General features: G+C 42.7%; 1 protein-coding gene across 1 annotated transcript in view; it reads right to left on the minus strand.

Moving 5' to 3' along the window:
- Positions 1-349: 349 nt before the first annotated feature.
- The window catches only part of SLC38A1 (solute carrier family 38 member 1), a 42,171-nt gene continuing 23,293 nt past the window's right edge, over positions 350-19,227 (minus strand). The window contains exons 6-16 of the mRNA XM_027730710.2: positions 18,427-18,519; positions 18,057-18,138; positions 16,792-16,874; positions 16,128-16,186; positions 15,292-15,414; positions 13,056-13,135; positions 11,812-11,912; positions 8,590-8,708; positions 7,894-8,035; positions 7,688-7,785; positions 350-6,634 (exon numbers count right to left, since the gene is read on the minus strand). Coding sequence (XP_027586511.1) covers positions 6,533-6,634; positions 7,688-7,785; positions 7,894-8,035; positions 8,590-8,708; positions 11,812-11,912; positions 13,056-13,135; positions 15,292-15,414; positions 16,128-16,186; positions 16,792-16,874; positions 18,057-18,138; positions 18,427-18,519 — 1,082 coding nt within the window. The 3' untranslated portion in view covers positions 350-6,532. The remainder of the gene's footprint in view (positions 6,635-7,687; positions 7,786-7,893; positions 8,036-8,589; positions 8,709-11,811; positions 11,913-13,055; positions 13,136-15,291; positions 15,415-16,127; positions 16,187-16,791; positions 16,875-18,056; positions 18,139-18,426; positions 18,520-19,227) is intronic.

Raw genomic sequence — 19,227 nt, forward strand, 5'->3', positions numbered from 1 at the left:
GACCCTGAAACAGACTGGCAAGCACTTGGACAGTCTTCAAAGAGCAGGTAGAAACAAGTACTGTCTTTTAGGAATGAATGCTGTCATCTTCAGCAACCCCAGACCGCGGTGACCATATGCCCCAGCTTCAGGTCCCTCTAAAACTGTATCAGAAACTTCACTTTAATGCTCCACAGATGTCTATTGATATTTTGCTGCATATACTGCACCAAATCTAATATAGTTGGCTTCGCAAAAGCTGCATGCCCTACATTCAGTGAAAATACTTGCATAAACAGCAGGGAGCATATGCTATTCAAATTATTAAAATGATACATACACATTCCTTTGAAAGAATATGGTCCCAACATTAGTTTAGATTACAATTTTAATGTTTAAAAACTATAGAGTTAACAGAGAGATTATAGAACTCAATACATTTTTTTTTATTTACACACAGAAACTGAAAAACTGCGTTGTTTATTTGGATATGAGCAGCACAAAGTTAACAGGTGATATTAACAGGAGCAAAATATTACCAATGACTCACTTCAACAATCTATTACAGGCAAGCTTGTATCAAGCATACATCATTCAAACAGCATTGTTCATACTGGATCTGGGTGAGCCATAACATATATTGGGACACTAAAAATAGGTTTCTATAAACAAGTTAAAGTTCAAGTCTTGTGGAAAAATACCTTTACAGTTTATATTTTGTTGGCTATAACACTGAAAATAAAATGTACACTTGTATTAACTTGAAAAGCTCTGTAGAACTGACTGTATGTAGGTTTTTTTCCTCAATTTGTGCTCATGGTGAAAGCAAATGTTATTTCAAGTTTCATTTTCATCCAAGCTCATAAAGTAAACATGGAAAAAAAATACAATTATTTTTAGTTGCACTTCCTTAACCTCCATTTTTCAGCAATCCTGAAAAAGACATGTTTCCATGCTTTACCAGTGAGAAAGTCTATACAAGGCCTTTGATGGAGGCACTCTCGGGATGCACACAGCTCTTCCTCTCCCATCACCCTCACCCCTGGACATGCAGCTATCCCATGACCAAAATACTGGCCTCTGCCTGTTCACAGGGTGGGATGTGCAAGCAGTCCCTGGCCGGGGATGCTCTTGGCATCCTCAGGCATTAGTGTTTTGGTTGCATGAGAGCAGCGGGGTCTGTGGTGGAGAAGCAGCCACAGGACCCTGCAGGTAGGGTGGGGGCTAGAAATGGCACCAATTCCAATTGCTCTGGTTGCTGCCCACCCCTTGCTTGTAGTACTTTTTTTTCTGAAGTACACGCATTTCTGATAGCTGAAAATGGAAATGCAGAAGTTTTGCCCTGACCTGTTTGGCCTAGTTGGGTAAATATATGCCTGGATGCAACATGGCATAATGCTGGGTCAAACTGCTGGTTGCAGTTTGCCATGGTTTCTGCATAAAGCCTTTTCAACACTTTACTACCACCTGACCTCAGCTTAGGAGGTAAGAGGTACCTGCATACCAAAGGGGCCCTTTACAAGGGAGATATTTTACCTACCAGGAAGACTGACAAACTTGCTCTTGAGAAAACAGGGAGTCATGCACTGCAATTAATCCTAGCAATTTCATTGGACCTTTTATTTTTCTGTTTCTTGTCACATTAGTGACGTAATTGTAATTTCAAGTTTAGGATTTAACTTGTGTACTCTTGGGAGAAAGAAAAGGATATGCATTTTGCTAAGAAGCTAAAGTATTTGTATTTCTATTTAAATTACTCTTAATATGCAGAGCCTATCTCAACACTTCTATATCATGGGGGAAAAACAACTGCAAAAATATACAGCATCCTATTTATTTACAATATATATGTACATAAAAACGAAATTTCCTACAATACAACACAACTGCATAGATTTGTTTTGAGAAACATAGGTATGTGTACAATTTGTGAATTCTAGACCTTTCCAGCCCTGTACTTTTTATTAATTCATTCTTTTTTTTTTTCACAGTTTGTTACACAAATCCTTACATTAGATACAAATAAAACATTCTTTGTGTACGTTATAGGAAATAAGGATTTTCCAGCACCAAGGGCTCTGGGGACTTGATTACGAAAGAACCCTGGCGCCAGTTGATAAAGCCATCTCTTGGAGCTGCTGATGGAGCTGAGTACATTCTGTGGTGCCTTTCTCCTACAGGCACTGGGGTGGGACAGTAGGACTCGACGTGGGACACCACCACATGGAAAGAGTTTTGTTTTGACCGAGATGCTCTTTAGCCTTAATGTAAGGTTCAAGCAAAGAAACCTTTTCATTTAAAGATAAGCTAGAGATATCATTGTTACTGTTAATACTCAATATCAGAACTGTGTTGCGCTTATGCACTGTAAGGCAGATGTACAGACACAACCCATGGATCATCCAACTCACACTTGCACATGTGACCTATTGCAAGTGGAGCACAGGCTGTGCGTTCAAATGTGCCTCAGAAGAGCAGCCCTCAGGAGCGGATGAGCATCCCCATCCATGACCTCACAGGATGAGACCAGCTGTTCTGCCCTAGGCCTGCACATGGGCCAGGCACCACTTGGTCCATGTCAGCTCTACAAAAGGTCTGTGCTGGTGCATGGATTTGGCATTGGCCCTTCGACCAGAAGCAAGCATCACCCAGAGAGGTCACTGCTCCTGAGATACTGTTCCTGAATAACAATTTATTGTGTTTTACTTACTAGGTATGTGTGCCATGGGACAGAGAAGGGCAGCAGTATTACGGTCGTTTTAAGCCCATGACTATTTTCTTTGCAATGTGCTGTGATCTAGGAGAGGCAGCAAGGCCGTCTTTTAAGTGTAGGATTAACTCTTACAATCTCATTAGTAGCCCCTGCTTCTAATTAGTCCTTTCTTGTCCCTCACCACTCGATTGTTGTGATTATGCAAATGAGAATGTTAAAGTTTTTTTGTTGCAGTTATTAGGAGCAATTCTGCATCCAGTCTATGACATTTGCAGCGCTCACAACAGCGATAAACTCTCTATGAAAAGAAAACACGCTACTCCCTACTAAGTAGATATGGTACTCTGGATCCTATTAATTTAACAGAGAAACTCATATAGCATTTCACTGTGCTTTTAAAATCCTAGCTAAAATGTGGGACTCATACAATCATTGGCTACAGGTTCACTATTCCAAATAAACTGAAAAACAGCAGTACATTTTACAGATAACCTCAAACAAATATTGTCATCCATCACTGATGTTGACAGTTACAGCAGGGTCTATTGCATTCTGTTAAGAATGTATAAACCTGATGAAAAAACAAAAAGCACGTTATTTCACATTCATTACCACAGACATCAATAAACACACGATACCTTTCCATAAATATCTATAAATATGATGCCAGTAAATCAGTTTAAGCAAAATTTTTTTTTGTTTGTTTGTTTTTTTGTTTTGTTTTGGTTTTTTCCTAGTTAAGAGACCCAGAAGCAAAGTCTGTTTAAAGACTTAATATTTTGGGTATCTATTTTTCAGTATCTAAGATATGCTTTGGTGGTCCAGTACCTTGGGTAATTTCAGTCTATGCACACTCAGCTCATTCTCCCTATTTATTCAGTAAAACTCCAGTATACAAATAAACTGGGAAAAAGGAGAAGGCAGAACAGCAAAGAGGAGAGAAAGCAATAGTGATGGAAGAGATTTAGGAATATAAAAGGAGCAGTGACCCAACAGCCCTTCCAGTTGAAGGAAGTTGGGTGCCAAAACTCAATGGTTGGTATTTCAAACAGAAGACTACAGACTATTCGGGGGGACAGAGAGGAGGGAGATGTCACAGATGAGACCTTGCTGGAACCCTGTGCACCAGATCAGACCTCTAGCTCATAGCTGGGTACTTAAAAGTTGTTCCCAGGATCTCCTCTCTCACAACCCCTGATGCACAGAGCAATGCTGCTCATTAATCAGTAGCAGAAGGATAAAGCGGGGAGGAAAGCAGGAGAGCCCTGGAGCATCTTAAGGATAACACTGTACAGCATCCTCAGGTCTGAGTTAGGTTTCTCAGGATAAGATCCAGAGAGACTATAAGGCACCTCAAAACCTGAAATGTGACCTCAGAAAGTTGAGTCAGAGAATGGAGTGAGATGCTGGGCTCCTGCTGCAGTGACCACTGAGGGTTGGGTGCCTGCAAAAGAGGAGCCACAAACTTACAGCCAAGCTGGTGGGTGAGGTGCAAAGAGATAGGAACAAAGCATAGGTTCTTCTCCCCAGAGCTTGCCTAACACCTGGTCTTGTAGGCTATGGTATGGACTTCTTTGTGAATAAGGGTAGGGATCAGTCCCATAAAGAGATGGCACAGAGAGAGCTGGTGACCTGCACCATCGCAGTGTCTGAGACCAGCCACAGGAAAGCACAAGGGACATTAGCCCAGTGGTCCCAGGTATCTCAGCAGTTCATGTGTTAAAGGCTGGGCTAGGGGGTCCTTGGGAGAAAGGGTGCTGCACTGGAGATCTTGCTGGGAGCCTGTGAGTGAAGGTCTCAGGGGCCAGGAGGAAGGAAGAATAAAGGAACCCTGCACTGCAGTCTAGCAGGTCACTTTGCCTGAAGGGAGAAGGCTTCCAGTTTTGTTCTTGCTGCTGGGCTACTCCAAGGACTTGGGCAGCCTGTGGAGTCCACTCTGCCTTATTTCTGGATCACAGTGGAGTATCATCAGAGGCAGATTCCTCACTTCCTGGGCTGAGGTACAGATCTGGAAGTCTAGGCTTAGTAGGCTTAGTTTCTGCAGCATGAACACTGCAGATCAATACCCAAATTCTAAGGAAGGCCTCAAACTAACCTCTCTGGATGTTACCCTTAGAAACCAACTTTCAAGGTTCTGAGATGCACTCTGTGGTCCCAACTTTCAGTGACTTCAAGCCATGGCAACTGAGGCAATTCAGTAGCTCCCAGAAATCCGAAGACCCCAAATACTCCATCCCTAACCTTAAAAAGAGCAAGTTGCAATGACAGGTTCCTCACAGCTGATGACAGTGTGCTTCCACAGTTACAATGGGAGTTGTCAATGAACCACTACTGGGAACAAAAGAGTTACTACATAGTGAGAGATATGGCTCGAGCATACTGAGAGCATCACTTAGCCCTGGGGCTTGACAGGGGCTCCCTTTAGCCATCAGTGCTTTCAGTGGGAGCCACATTCATATTCTGAGACACTTTTTGGCTCACATGGTGAATGACACAAAGTGCACACATTTATGCTGCTGGCAGTGCAGTAATAGAAGATGTCTGCTCAGGGTGGTGAACAATCACCTGCTTAGCATTTGAGTCTCTACAAGTAGTTCTCTACACCAGCTATAAGGCATTAGGCAAATGCTTATTCTGTGGACAACAGATGCAAGTTACAGTGTTTCTGCTAGTAGTAATTGAAAGTCATTTAATTGTTATGAAGAATTGATGAAAAATGTAAATGAAACTTTTAAAACTAAAAAGTATTTCTGTTCATTTAAAGAAATGTTACAGATTTCAATTTCCACTAGAAAGTGAGTCCAATCAGGGTCCCACTGCTGCCAAAGATCCTGCTGACTTCAGTGGGAGGAGGGTAAGGTATGTACAAATGAATCCTAGAATGGAAAAGGCATGAGGTATGATTAAATGTGTAGGTTTTAATAAAACTGGAGTTTGGTATTTTTTTCTGACAGCAGCGGGACATTACTGAACAGTTTAATGCTGAAGAAAATGCAGACCTCCCATGGAAATCTCTGAACGTCTGCTTCTCTTCAGGCTCAAGTACTCATGGTTTGGGGTCAAGTCTAGTTCTGGTCAGTCTCCAGCAGAACTGTGCCAGGGGAACGGTGGCTGGTGGTGGTGGCCATCCTTCTCTTGCTCCCTGCACCCCATCACAAAGACACACATAGTCTGTTCCCAAAAGCCACGAACAGGCCAAGCCCTGGGGCTGGCTCCCCCACCAGAATACCAGAGAGAAGCACCGGATTTGGGACCTATGCTTACATAACGCTCAGTTATGCTCTCGTGGTGCTTTTCATGCCTGTATCCACAATCCTACACTTGACCCAGTGAGGCAAATGGTGCCTGAAACTGCAACAGAAGAAACAAACAAACCAACAAACCAGATGTGTACAATTAAAGAGCAGAGTTTTGGCTAAAAGAGGGAGGGAAGGGTGTGAATGGACATCACTCCAGTTGGAATTGATAGCAACAGGTGCCACTGCTCTAAAGGAGCAGAACTTGTGGATGAAGGGCTAATGACAATAATGAAACAATGCAGTTCATGAGTGGAAGAGGGGAAAACTAATTGAGATGAATTCCTATGAGCAATGCTCTATATAGCTTCATGGACAATTAACACAGACTTATCACTGATCTGATAACTCGATATGTCTGTTGGAAAAATGGGTCTGTTTTCTCAAAGAAAATACACCCATAACAGTATTTTCAGTACTGGATAGTAATTATTTGGATTTGATTTGAGTAAACTCACAAAAGATGGAATAGATAACAGAACAGATGGTTGCGATTTTGGTGTATAGTGAACAGGGGTGTCTTCTTTTCAGAAGGAGGTGAACTTCAGTGGCCTTCGGCACTGCCTCCCGATTGTACCCAGTCATAGATGACCAAGGGAATGCTCACTAGGGAAAACATTATCCCCAGCACCAAGAAAAGAGAAGCCTGAAACAAAAAACGGAGAGAAAATTAATGCATAAAAAGAAAAGACAATTAACTCAAGTATGTTAACTTCTCCTCTTAAGGAGACTTACAAGGTGATGTATCAAAGTTATCAACTAAAATGAAATAGCACTTCTGGTAAAGACAAGACCCATAGATAATTAAACAGATTAGCGTCATTAATAATTACTTGCTGAGCACCAAACCAATCTTTTTTCTTCTCTCAATTCACTTCTTAAACACCAATCATCCCTAAAGAGGATTAAGTGAGTCTGTTTTTAGGACTGATCAGCTCTGCTCTTTCCAAAGCCTCACGGAAATCAGTATGTTCTTCCCAGCGGATATGTGTTCATCAAAGTTCAGCCCTTTCGTCATGGGATCTGTGGATGTAGCCACAAGTGAAACACATGTTTCCTGCCTGTCTGCTCAGAAAAGGAAGGTCTGACCTTAACAATGCTTCCAGTGCATGCCCCATTAGGTTGGGAATACACAGTATTGCATCTTTTCAGCTCTTTCTGGGGCTCATAGGAAATCTTTCCAAGGCCCATTTCCATCTGCTCATGCATGCTAAAGGGCTAACATAACATTTCAGCTGGCTGCTTCTGGTGGAACCAACCCTAAGTCTGACTCTGGTCCATGAAAACTGTGAGGAATACCACAAATGGAGCACTTTGCACACTTTCTGCATCAACTCACAGAAACAGAGAGAGCTTTCTAGGCTGAAAGGTTTGCTGAGGTGGCTGGAGGGGTTTCTGCACCCCACTGACAGCTACTGCTGCTTGCAGGGCTGCTGCTTGCCAGCCAGGGGAGTCCCTCACCCCGCAGAGAAGGGCTCCCCAAAATATGAGATGCTGTGCATGGTATGGCCCCTCCACTAGGAGACCCCCAGGGTAAGCCAAGGAGAAAGGCGAGCACAGCTGCCAGCTAACTGAAGCACAGGGGGAAAGTAATGTAAAAAAGCTCACACCTATGTTCAGATTAGATGTGCTTTGCACGTAGCACATTATAAACAATGACAAAATGGAAGTGTTGCATTGGTGGGAATGGAATGCATACCCAAATCCTCTGAGTCAACTTTGATCCATCCTGCTGTGTAATTTTTAAATACAACGATGAAGGAAGAATGAAAATCAGCATATTGGCAGAAGTGACCCCTGTAAAATTCAAATAAATGAGTTTTGTTAACTGCCAGCAACAGCTAATTATTGTGTTGCTGATTAGCAACCGTCTTTTATTAGTAGTACAAAACCAGGATACTGTACCTACGACTCCAAAAATATCCTTCATGGATGGGATAAAAATGACTAACAGGTTGATGATAACCAAAAGAACAAAAGTAACCAAAACATGACGGCCTAAGTCAAATTTTGTTTTTCTGGCCATCTCAAATAATGATGAACGCACCTGTAGGGAGAGAGAGAGAAATTTCTCTGTCAAGAATAGTCTATGAGCCAATGCAAAGCTTCCCGTGTTTATTTGAACCGGTTCTTCATGTGACAAGTGCTGCATAGATCTGTCATAAATTTTAGATTGTCTCATGTAATGTCCTTTGAAATAATCCTTAAAATCAATTTGTTATTTCAGAACTGTAGTTACACATGCATGTGCAGTAGGATATTCCTCTCTTTCTAACGTATCTTTTGGAATCCTTCTGCACTTAAAAATTAACTTCATCTCTGAGCCTCCTCCAATAAAGCGATGTGAAGGAAGAGAGAACCCTTGTGGATTCAATTTAAAACATGTTTAAGACCAAAAGCAATTTATTTATTTCCTGGATGAAGAACTTCTCCATGCAGAAAAGTTTAAGTGGGAGTCTGGTGCACGGAAAACTGATCCAAGCTCAAGCTCTTTTAGTAGCTGCAACATTATGGTCTCAGCAACTGCTGGACTGTGGTTTCAAGAAACATGCTGTGTACAGCTATTACCAACTTCCAAACCGTGCAGGAAGTTTTACTTACAGTGAAAAACAGCACCGGCACAGTGAGTATCACCGCCACAATCACAGCCAAGCGCACGGTCAGGATCAGGATGTCATCTTTGCTCTGGTATTTGTGAAGCAGATCTGACTGCACACTCTCTATGGAGAAGACAGTAAGGTAAGTGTTCTGGCAAACAGGCAATTAGTTCACAAAAATCATTGTTTAACAACAGCCTTCTTGAACAACAAGTGATTTATCTGTAAACGAAAGAGTACGGAATGAAACATTCTTGAGTTAAAACAGCGCTTTGAACAAAATCCTAATGATCCCATTATTCCAGATTAATCCTTTGGAGGCCTGATTTAGGAATGCATCTTAATTCAAGACAGCACGTGCCTAAGTCTAAGGTAATTTTCACTGTAGGAAAGACAACAGTGAGACGTACACAAAAGCTTACTTACATATATACATAGATACAAAAATAGGTAAAGTGAAATAAGCTATTTTTAATTAGTTCCATGGACTTTTTGGTTTTTTGTTTCAAAGGATATAAAAATAAACACATGCACTGCAATGGTTGAACTTAATATAAACTGCAAGGTTTTGAACTAAATTAGTCTAAACAGCAAATAAACTACCAGTGAAAAGCAGTGCCCCTGTTCTCAACCGAGAACAAAGCCTATCTTGGGTCAGCTCTCAGTGGGACACTGACATTTGCACTGAAATCCCTCAGCAGCTCCTCTGAGGGCTGCCAGCAGTGCCTGCAGCTCAGCTCCACGCCAGCCGGCGGCCCCAGCAGCCAAGACAAATCACAGGGGGTGCCTAACGGGGAGGCGCTGGCAATATTTTAATACAACCTCCTGCCAAAATGTTTCCTTGAAGCTGTGATAAATAGTGCAGAGCAGGTCTGCGTGTACTAACCAAGAGGAAAACCAAGTTGCTGAGGGATCTACATGTTTGCTTTGTAAGTTTTAAATATCCAGGAGCAATAACCTAAGGCGGGGGCTGTTAAGCGTGACACAAAACATACTTGCTGCCCCTTTTTAGGCTTATGTTTTGTTTCTGCCTGCTAATCTTAGAAAGCTGGTGGTAAAATATAACAGCTCTTAAAGGGAACTCAACAGCTACGTCTGATTTACCATCTTTGGCACTTGGTAAAACCTCATGTATTCCTGGAGGCAGAGGGATCTATCCTGTGGCAAAATGCCTACATTCCCCCCAGGGCACCTTTCTGGGTAGAGACCACAGGTTAACACCACCTATGCAGTGCTTGAATCCCCACCAGGAGAAAGAAAATGCTCTCCCACCTCCCTGCAGATCAGGAGTGGGGTTTTCAAGCCGGGCACATGCACAGCTTCTGCGACACAGAGCTTACTCTGCTCCTGCAAGCACAGACTGCAACTTCTGTACCACTCACGGGCTGCAGCCAGGTAGGAAGTGAAGGGCAAGGCTTACAGTTGAAGGTCTGTTTTCCTTTCAGCTAGATACACCACAGAGCCCAACCACACTGTGACCTTTTAGGGGAAGAAAAACACCTCTTTTCTGTAATTCTGCAATGTAAATATAGTCATCACTGCAACACTTTTGAGAACACAGCAAACAGACAAGTACTATTGGTGCAAAGAAGAAATGGTCACAATAAAAATACTGTTCTTACCCAGGTAAGGGTAGAGAAGAGGGTTAGAACACTGTAAGTGAACATATGAAACGTAAGGTCTTGTCAGTCTCAAGGGGAAGAATGATCCAAGTGGAGGAATTTTATATTCCCTCAGCGTCTTTTTTGCTGCCTGTCATGGCACTGACACTTGCAGAAGCACCAGCAGAGCTGCACAGCTTCTGTCTGTGGGCTCTCAGTGCTGGGGAGCCTGATGTGGGAAGACGCACACAAGACACCCCAGGGATTCCTCCACCATTCCCCCTCAGGAGGGCCAGAAGGACGCAGCCCCTACCTCCTCCATGGACTCCAGACCCTCGTCCTTGAGGGATGTGGGAGATTCCCAGAGAGGAGCGCCACGGATCTGCCTCCTCAGATCCCTGGGGCAATCACATCAGAATCTCCTCCCTGCCAAAGTGAAGGGGTCCATGCTGATTTACACCCACTTGCTCCCTGGGGCTGATAATTTGACACATCTCTATGAAAATGTATTAGATGGGAGCAGTTGGATGAGAACAGCTGATGCTGTTGTCACTTGCAGCCTATTTGTGGTTTTATTGGGAAAATTAGAACAGATGACCTCAAATTACTTCAGCGCATGTATACTCAAGGCCTTAGAATGAGAGTCTGAGAAAACAAATATGAGATAGGTAAACCTTTGAAAGAAAAAAAATGCCACATTTCATATTTAGTTATTTTCTTTCTCTTGCAATAGGTGGCTTACAAGGGACAGTATCATAAATGACGAGGTTGCAACAAAAAGGTCACTTTTTGGGTGGAGAAGACTGATGGTGACTCTGAAGTAAAGGGCAAACATCAGCTTTGTCACCTGTCTTGTAACCCCTTAATGGTCCATGGAAAAAGAGACTGCTTTCTAACATTCTCATTATACTGGAACATGGGAATAACTTCCTGGGCAACATTCATGTTTTATCCTACTCTACTTAACAATTGTGCCTTTAGGGCACACATATTGTATTCTTTAGTGACACAACATAATTTGTTAAGTGAATTGATATGCATGAAAAGAGACGGTGTGAGTCTCAAACACTGAAATAACCATCCTTTGGTAGCTGAGCTGGGACAATACTCAAAGCTTCCCCACTGCCAGTTTGTTTAACCAAGACCTAAAGAGGTCAGCTCTAGGGACACAGGGAAAACATTTGGTCTGTTGTCTCTAAACGCATCAATAAGAAAGTGAAAAACCTGTGATGGCCTATTTGTTACTCATTTCCTAGGACCTGCTCTCAAATCTGTCTAATTTTTTGCAAGTATGCATGCTTCAGTCGTTACCAATGCACACGTCATTCAGGTGAGGACCCTGGAACACAATCTTAGTGGGCCCCAGCTAATCCCCAATTCTGTTAAACAAATCTCTCCCTCATATTTTGAATATGCCTTTTGCAAATAATACTTTCACTTGTGCTTTTCATCCATAGGGGAAAAGGAAGAAAGAACTTATATCTTCCATATGAAAACTTTAAGGAAAATTATTTGGAATAGTATTTTAATATAAGTGGATGGGACTTTCCTTGCCAGCTGGGATACACTATTGATTTTACACGTATCCCCTTTCAACTCTGATCAATAAAGAACTGCATACTTACCGTAGAAAGTCAAATAGCCAAATATGGCAGTCATAAAGTACATCAGAAACATGGCAAAAAATGAGATATTTGAAACCAACTGCATTTTTTTCTGTGAACGGCTGGAGAAAGAACAGAAAAAGAACACATAAAAATGGTTAGGCTGGATTTTTCAATAGCTGTTTCAAATGTTTTAAGTCTTTGCATAAACACAGTATTTCTGGGGAGACTCACTAATGTATTTCCACATAAAACACGAATTCATTGACAGCTGCACAAGGAAGAAAAGGACTGGGGAAAAGGACCCTACTTGGGGCTTAAGTCAAAAAATGGTGGGTCCAACCTATGGCTCTGCTCCATGGCCAAACTTGCTTAAACAGAGTGAAGCCCTGTGGAGAGAGGACGGCCCTGAAACACTTCAATAATTATATTAAAAGGTCAAAATGAGAGAAGTATAAAATTACACAGAGAGGAAAAGAACCCAGAAACATTCTGAATGACTGTAGAGAAACATTCGTGTTGCCATGGGTAGAAAATACGGATGTATGCAGACCTATAAAATAGGTAAAAGTGTAAACATTTCATCTTTAGATATTTGTTCTAAAGTATTTACACTCCAGTGCCTAAACTTAGACTTAAATCCACACAAGGATGCCCTAAATAGGCACCTGCAAACCTGCTAAAGTCACTTGAAATTTAAAGCACCCAGCAAGTGGCAGGGGCCCGAGGGCACTCATGGGTCTGCCTGACTCTGATCTCCCTCCTGGGCTCCCCAGTGGCCCAGGACCCCACTGTAGCTGCCCAGGGCTGCCAATGATGTCACAGCAGGACTGGTCCCAGCCAGAAGCGTCAGTGAGACAGCATTACCAGCAAAGGTCTTTTAATATCAGAGGCTGAAAGTACTTTTATTTTCCTGGTACTGCAACAGATTTTTAGTTGCACTGGAACAAACACCATTAGTGGAACACACGCCTCTGCCAAATAATGACCAGCACAACTTGGCTCTCCCCAGGCTGCTGTGTACTTCCAGAGAAAACTCACAAGTATTGCATTATTCTCTACTTCCCTTGCCCCCACCCCAGCAGCGCGGCACGGCCAGATTTCCTAGCTGACAGCCATGCTCGCGGGCTTGTTGGGTGTTGTTAAAGCACATCTCTGAGTGGCACGAATGACTCAGAGCACCTCTGTGCTAACATTTTCCATGTAAAATGGTTAAAAACAATTAACTGGAAAAAAAAGAAAAAAAAAGAAAGAGAAAGGCTTACTCTTTAAGTTCGCTGTAAATCGGGAGGACTGACGGGTGGCACACAAATGCAAAAGCAATGGTGGGCAAAGCGTACACAGTCTGTTCAGAGAGAATTTCAGAAAAGAAGTTAAGAAGTAGTATTTCCTCCAGTGGTGTGAAGAAATGTTCAACTACCTCAGCTCCCAGCTTTTTGAATTCTTCAACTGAACATTGAGAGCCCTTCTGAGAAGGCAGAAGATCTGTCAATTAGCACGTATTTAATGAAATACGGAAAGCAGCGCGCTTTCAACCTGAGGACAAAGTCTTCGCATTGGTGGCGCAAGTGCAGCCCTGACTGTGCTTGTAGAGCGCAGCTCTGGATGACACACTGCTGCTGGTTTTGCTCCCTGGGATGGGTCTCCCTGCCCAGCTACTGCCACAGTTACTAGCACAGTGTCACGCGTAAAAGGGACATATGGCGGGTCACCGCTACGCTACCCTGCCTTGGCATGGAGAGGGGTGCGCACCCGTGGTGCTAAGGCTGAGGTCCTGAAGAGGAAGCCCGTATCCAGACTGTAAGAAAAGAGAACAGGAATGCAGAACTTACAAATAAATGGATATTTCAATGTACCAGACTGAATCCCTTAATTTCCCAGGCCAACAAAAGGACTAGGAGGGCTTTGGAGGGAGCATGCTTTTCTTTGGGGAAAGAGAAAGACCATTATGTCATCAGGAAGTGCAGGAGGCCTCTGAGGGGTACCTCACCCCTTTCTCCACTAAGAGCTTGAGGGGATTTCAGTCCTTAGCCAAATTTCACAAATGATCAGTGCCCAAGCACTTCCATTCTCCATTAGGGAATGGGTATGAGCAGAGGTAGCGTGAATCTGCAAGGACAAAATGAGTCCATCCCTACATGCAGCTCTGTCCCACCCTCTGAGATCTTGTGCTGGTCACAGGCATCCCCTTCCCACAGAAGCTGTTCTATGATACAGCCCAGGCCTGGCAGATTCAGTAAATGCACTGGCTGCTCTCCAGTGGTCCTTCCTTGCCCAGGCCTTTGTGACCTCCTCTCGCTCACTCATAGCACATTGCTGCTGTGGTGTCTCCATCTGTAGAGATATCCAGAAGTTGCCTGGACACAGTCCTGGGTGGCCCTGTTTCAGCACGGGGTTTGGACCAGGTGACCTCCAGTGGTCTCTGCCAACCTCGGTTATCCTCTGATTCTGTGAAACTCTCCTGCCTCTCCTCTCACACACCGAAGTTGCTAAAATGATTGGCAAACTGTTGGCCCTGAGGGCAAACCTCAGAATATCAGCTCCGGGTGCCTACTTCAAATGGACTGATCCTTCTGATGTGACTCCACTGGCTCTGAGGCAAATGCTGAGACTGACTGTAGAAGAAGGTGCCCTTCCATACTATCTGGAATACCTACACTTAAGCTGCTATCGCACACCAAATTAACTAATTCTTGTTCCGTCACACTGTATCTGGGGTGACGGTTCCCCCAACCAAAGAACAGTGCTTGGATTGGCTTCTTCAACTGAAGCTGGTAGACTGAATTTTAAAAAAATTAATTTTTGCATGCCTCTGCTACACATGTCCATTGTCTATGAATGCAACTGTAAGGCCCTGAGGACCATGCCCTGCTGGATAAGGGGCTGTTCCACTGGGAGCACTGCATCCCAGCACAGCTGACAGGAGCCATCCTCCTGCTCCCAGAGCTCTCACATTCTCTTAGACCAACTTCTTTTGCAGCTGTGTGGTGACAGAGGGAAGCATCTGACTGAAAGGCAACCAAATTTTTGCTGGACTAACTTCCAACTGTATCCTTTTTGCAGTCCGGTTCACCACATGGCTACAGAAACATGTACCCTGTCACAAAGAAGTGGTTTTTCTGCAAAAGGACAGAGATTACTTTTGGGCTTTGGATGCACGTGTGGCTTACTCAGCTTCTGCTGAGCAAGAGTCTGACGGCACAGTTGTAGTACGGATAGTAAGAAGCAGTGGAAAGGAAAAATCTCCTGAAGAAAGCATTAATTGTCCAGTGGTAGCTCAGGCTCATAGCCTTAGCACATCTACTACCAGGGCAGGACAAGACTGCAAGGTACATTCATCATGGCATCTCCGTAAGACCGGGCAAGGAGACCCATTGTGCATTCACCATTGGATCACAAATGGAAGCATGGAGAATCAGGCCCTATGTTCGGATTAAGAACATGGGGTGTAGGTGCACATATTATGCGAATTAAAAATAAGTATTATAAAAAGAAACATACCTTGGAATTAAAGATAACATACTTTGGCTTACACATATGTTCATGTGCTGAGCTATTTGATAGGATAGATGTTGCATTTAGTTCTGGTACACCACAGGAAATTTGAAACTTCTTGTAAATAACCTAGAATAAGAATGGAAGATAGCTAATTGCTAAAATAATAAAAAAAAGTAAATTAAAATTAAAATATCAGTGAAATTGTGAGCATCCTGGCCTGTATCATAAATAGCGTGGCCAGCAGGACTAGGGAAGTGATCATTCCCCTTGTACTTGGCACTGATCAGGCCACATATCGAGTACTGTGTCCAGTTCTCGGCTCCTCACTACAAAAAAGACATTGAGGTACTGAAGTGAGTCCAGAGAAGGACAAGAAAGGCGGTGAAGGGTCTGGGGAGTAAGTCATACGAGAAGCTGCTGAGGTAACTGTGGTTATTTAGCCCAGAGAAAAGGAGGCTCAGAGGAGACCTTATCACTCTGCAACTACCTGAAAGGAGGTTGTAGGAGGTCAGTGTCAGTCTCTTCTCCCAGGTAACAATTGACAGGACAAGAAGAAATGGCCCCAAGTTGCACCAGGGGAGTTATAGATTGAATATTAGAAATTTTTTTTCATGGAAAGGGTTGTAAAGTATTGGAAAAGAGTGCCCAGGGAAGTGGTGGAGTCGCCATCCCTGGAAGTGTTCAAAAAATGTGTGCCTACTTCACTTGAGGACATGGTTTAGTGGTGAACTTGTTGTGCTAGGTTGACAGTTGGACTTGATGGTTTTAAAGGTCTTTTCCAACCTTAATGATTCTATGGTTCTAAGACTCATCCAACAAAGAAAGCAAGCTGAACTTACCACTACCAGGAAAAATACCATGCAGCTTAATGAAAATCCACTGGTATAGCCAAGATACCCTGAAAGAAATTAAAAGGAAATCTTACACAAAATAATTTTATTAGTCTATCTTGGCTTTTACTTCCTTTTGCTTCTTCATGAAAAGTTCAAATGTGTTATACATTTAATATGCATTGTGAGCTTCTGGGCAGGACAAAACCACGTCCTATTGGTGTGGAAGTCTCCCATGTTGGGAATCTCTCACATAACAAGTCTCCTAGCTTTTGGTCAGGCTTGAGCCTTGCTCTGACCCATTTGACTTCCTCAGGGTCACCTGTACATCAGTTTAACTAATTTTACTTTTGAAAGAGGTTGTGATAATTGAAAAATACATGAAAGTGGGCATACAAGTCACATCAGCCGAGTTTGGGTTATTTTCTCAAAAGGAAGATCCCAGCTGGACTTTGATGCCAAATGTTGTTACATGATTCTAAAAAAATACATTGTGTACCTACTGGCATCTCTGTGGATTCAAACACATTTGAAAATGCAATTCTCTGCATATATCTTACTTCAAAGTCCAATACCTCACCACTAAAAATTTTGATGCTTATAGAACAGTAACTTATTTTTTGTCAATGTGGCTGTCAGTGGCATGATGCCCAAAATGGCATTTTCATCTTACCTAAGTTCTTAAGGAGACATAAAGGGAGGATTATGCCAAATGTCACTACGACAACAAGAATCCGTCCATCCACGTACCATGCCCTGCATAAAACATTTAAAAAACCGTATCATGAGCACACCTTAAACACTCTCTGGTTTTCCCTTCAGTCACCCTCTTTGACTGCTGTACTTACAGAACTATCTTTGGTCTTCTTACCCTACAAGCTCCTACGAAAGGAGAGAAGGGGTCACATCTCAACTTTGCAGACTCTTAAAGTATCCAGCCCTTGAAACAGGGCACTGGTTTGACTCGGGTATGGCAGATTTTCATAGTCACTAGTCAAAATATCACCCTACTGCTGGGATCAGTGAGTGGGACTGAGAGGCAGAACAACCACCTGTGTGACTTGATATAAGCCACCGTGTCAGGATGACGAAAGATTGTGCAAAGGTTCACACATACGGCACAGTGGAGCAGGGAGGGGCACCACAATTCATTTGGGAAACCACCCAGGCATTTGACTGGAGTGGCAAACCAGGCTCCTGAGGGCTGGCATGCACTGGCCAGTCCAAGACTGTATCTCCTCTAGCAAAGTGCTTTGAATACTGCTGGAAAGCAAGAAAGAGGAGAAGGGACAGTGTTAGTGATGTTCTGATGACCTATTTCCATTGCTTGGTCCAGTTTAGTATGATAGCCTGAGGAGGAATGGAGTCTCTACCACTTTCTTGTGCACTACAGCACACCATATAACCTAGCGTGAGGGATATTTACCACTATAAAACGATGCCATCCCTCTATTAAAGAAACTGGTAAATTCAAGGAATGATAAGTGGCAGAAATCTAAGTATAATATTCTGCAGTTGTCATATGCTAGTATTGAAGAATTTCACACTACGGACAATGTTCCAGGGACAAAATTCTGCAAGATGCTGAGAATGCGGGGAAACACATAATATCTTTAACTTGCGCTGCTCCCAATATTTTCAAGTGTTGCCTAACACTATAAAATATTGGATTCTATGATAAGAGCTTTGTATAAATCACCATTCTTCATAAAAATCTAGTGTGTAAAAACAGCAGCTAACTAACCTGCATTTCCTATCCATCTTTTCCTTCCCAAAATTGTATTGGTTTTTATGAACCCCCTGAGAGACTCCTGTGAAAATCTACTTTGACAAACCTAAAGGATATCCAATACTTAAGAGCTTTTGTAAACATATGCTTAAACTTAACTTCACAACGTTAAATTCTACAGTCTAAGGATCAAAATTAATTCAACTTACGAAAAAGTTTCTTCTTTTCCCATTAGAAACTTTATGGCAGAAGGCAGCTCATTTTTGACTATGAAGAGATAGCTCAACATTGCTGGAGGAAGAAGAAGATTGGTTTACAAAATGGATAAAGTATTTTGTGGAACAAGTACTGAGAAGCATCCTGAACCTTCTCCCACAGTGATGTCTGATGATAGAAGACCCTGAACTATGACTGACTGTAAAACTACAGCATTTTCAAAAGGCTGCATGCAAAGCTATCTTGAGGAGCATGAAGATCCCAAGATGTCGTGGGGAGAAGGAGGAACCTGACTGGTTGGTAGCTGTAACATTATTGAGATATTCCTGGGCTTTGTTTTCTAATATTCCTCATTTCCTTTACCTCCAACGTTCTGAAGAGATGTAGAGCCAAAGACAATCATTTTGCCTGGGGTACCAAAGATCTGCTCACCAAGCTTTTCATACACCATGCACCCTGCATGAAAAGAAAAGAGGAGAAAGGTAACAAATACACCATTGAAAGCTGCTGAGTTGAAACACTTATGATTTCTTTTCAACTAACCAGCCATCTGTGTAGCCCAAACTGCCCGTTGCAAGTAAATAGGGAGCTCTCTTGTAATTTCTAGGGCTGAAACTTATATGTTTTCTTGACTTCTATAAATGTTATCATTGGCTACCAGTCACTTTTGAAATGGAAGCTCTTAATGAGACTATTGCACTCCTTTAATGAGTCTGTCTATACCCCTAGTGACATTTCCTTCTGGTATCCCCATCCTGGTATAGATTTGCGCCTGCAATGAGAATGACATAGAAAGCCTCCTCTCCAGACAAAACCCGGTACAGCAGGACCCACAAGTCAGCACTGGCAGCCTGGCCATCACAGACACAGAACTGCCATTATGCAATTCCACTTGCTTTCCCAAAGGATCCAAATGAGGACAGCCATTGTTTAACAGGATCATTTACAACTTCTAATGACAAAGCCCTAACTTGTGAGTTCTCAGTGTGGTATAGTTTTGGTAAAACCAGAGAAAGGTGTAAATTATAACTAAGATTTCTTTTTAAGTAACCATCAAGCTTAAGAAAACTCCCCTATTAATTGGTTTGTGTTTCTGTTAAATGGTTTTTTTCCTTGTCTGCGAATTAGGCTGAGAAAAAGACTGGGTATTGTGAAGATCATTAG

This window comes from Pipra filicauda, unplaced genomic scaffold, assembly GCF_003945595.2.
Source record: "Pipra filicauda isolate LSUMZ 115617 unplaced genomic scaffold, ASM394559v2 scaffold277_size1012519_pilon, whole genome shotgun sequence".
Lineage (NCBI taxonomy): Eukaryota > Metazoa > Chordata > Aves > Passeriformes > Pipridae > Pipra > Pipra filicauda.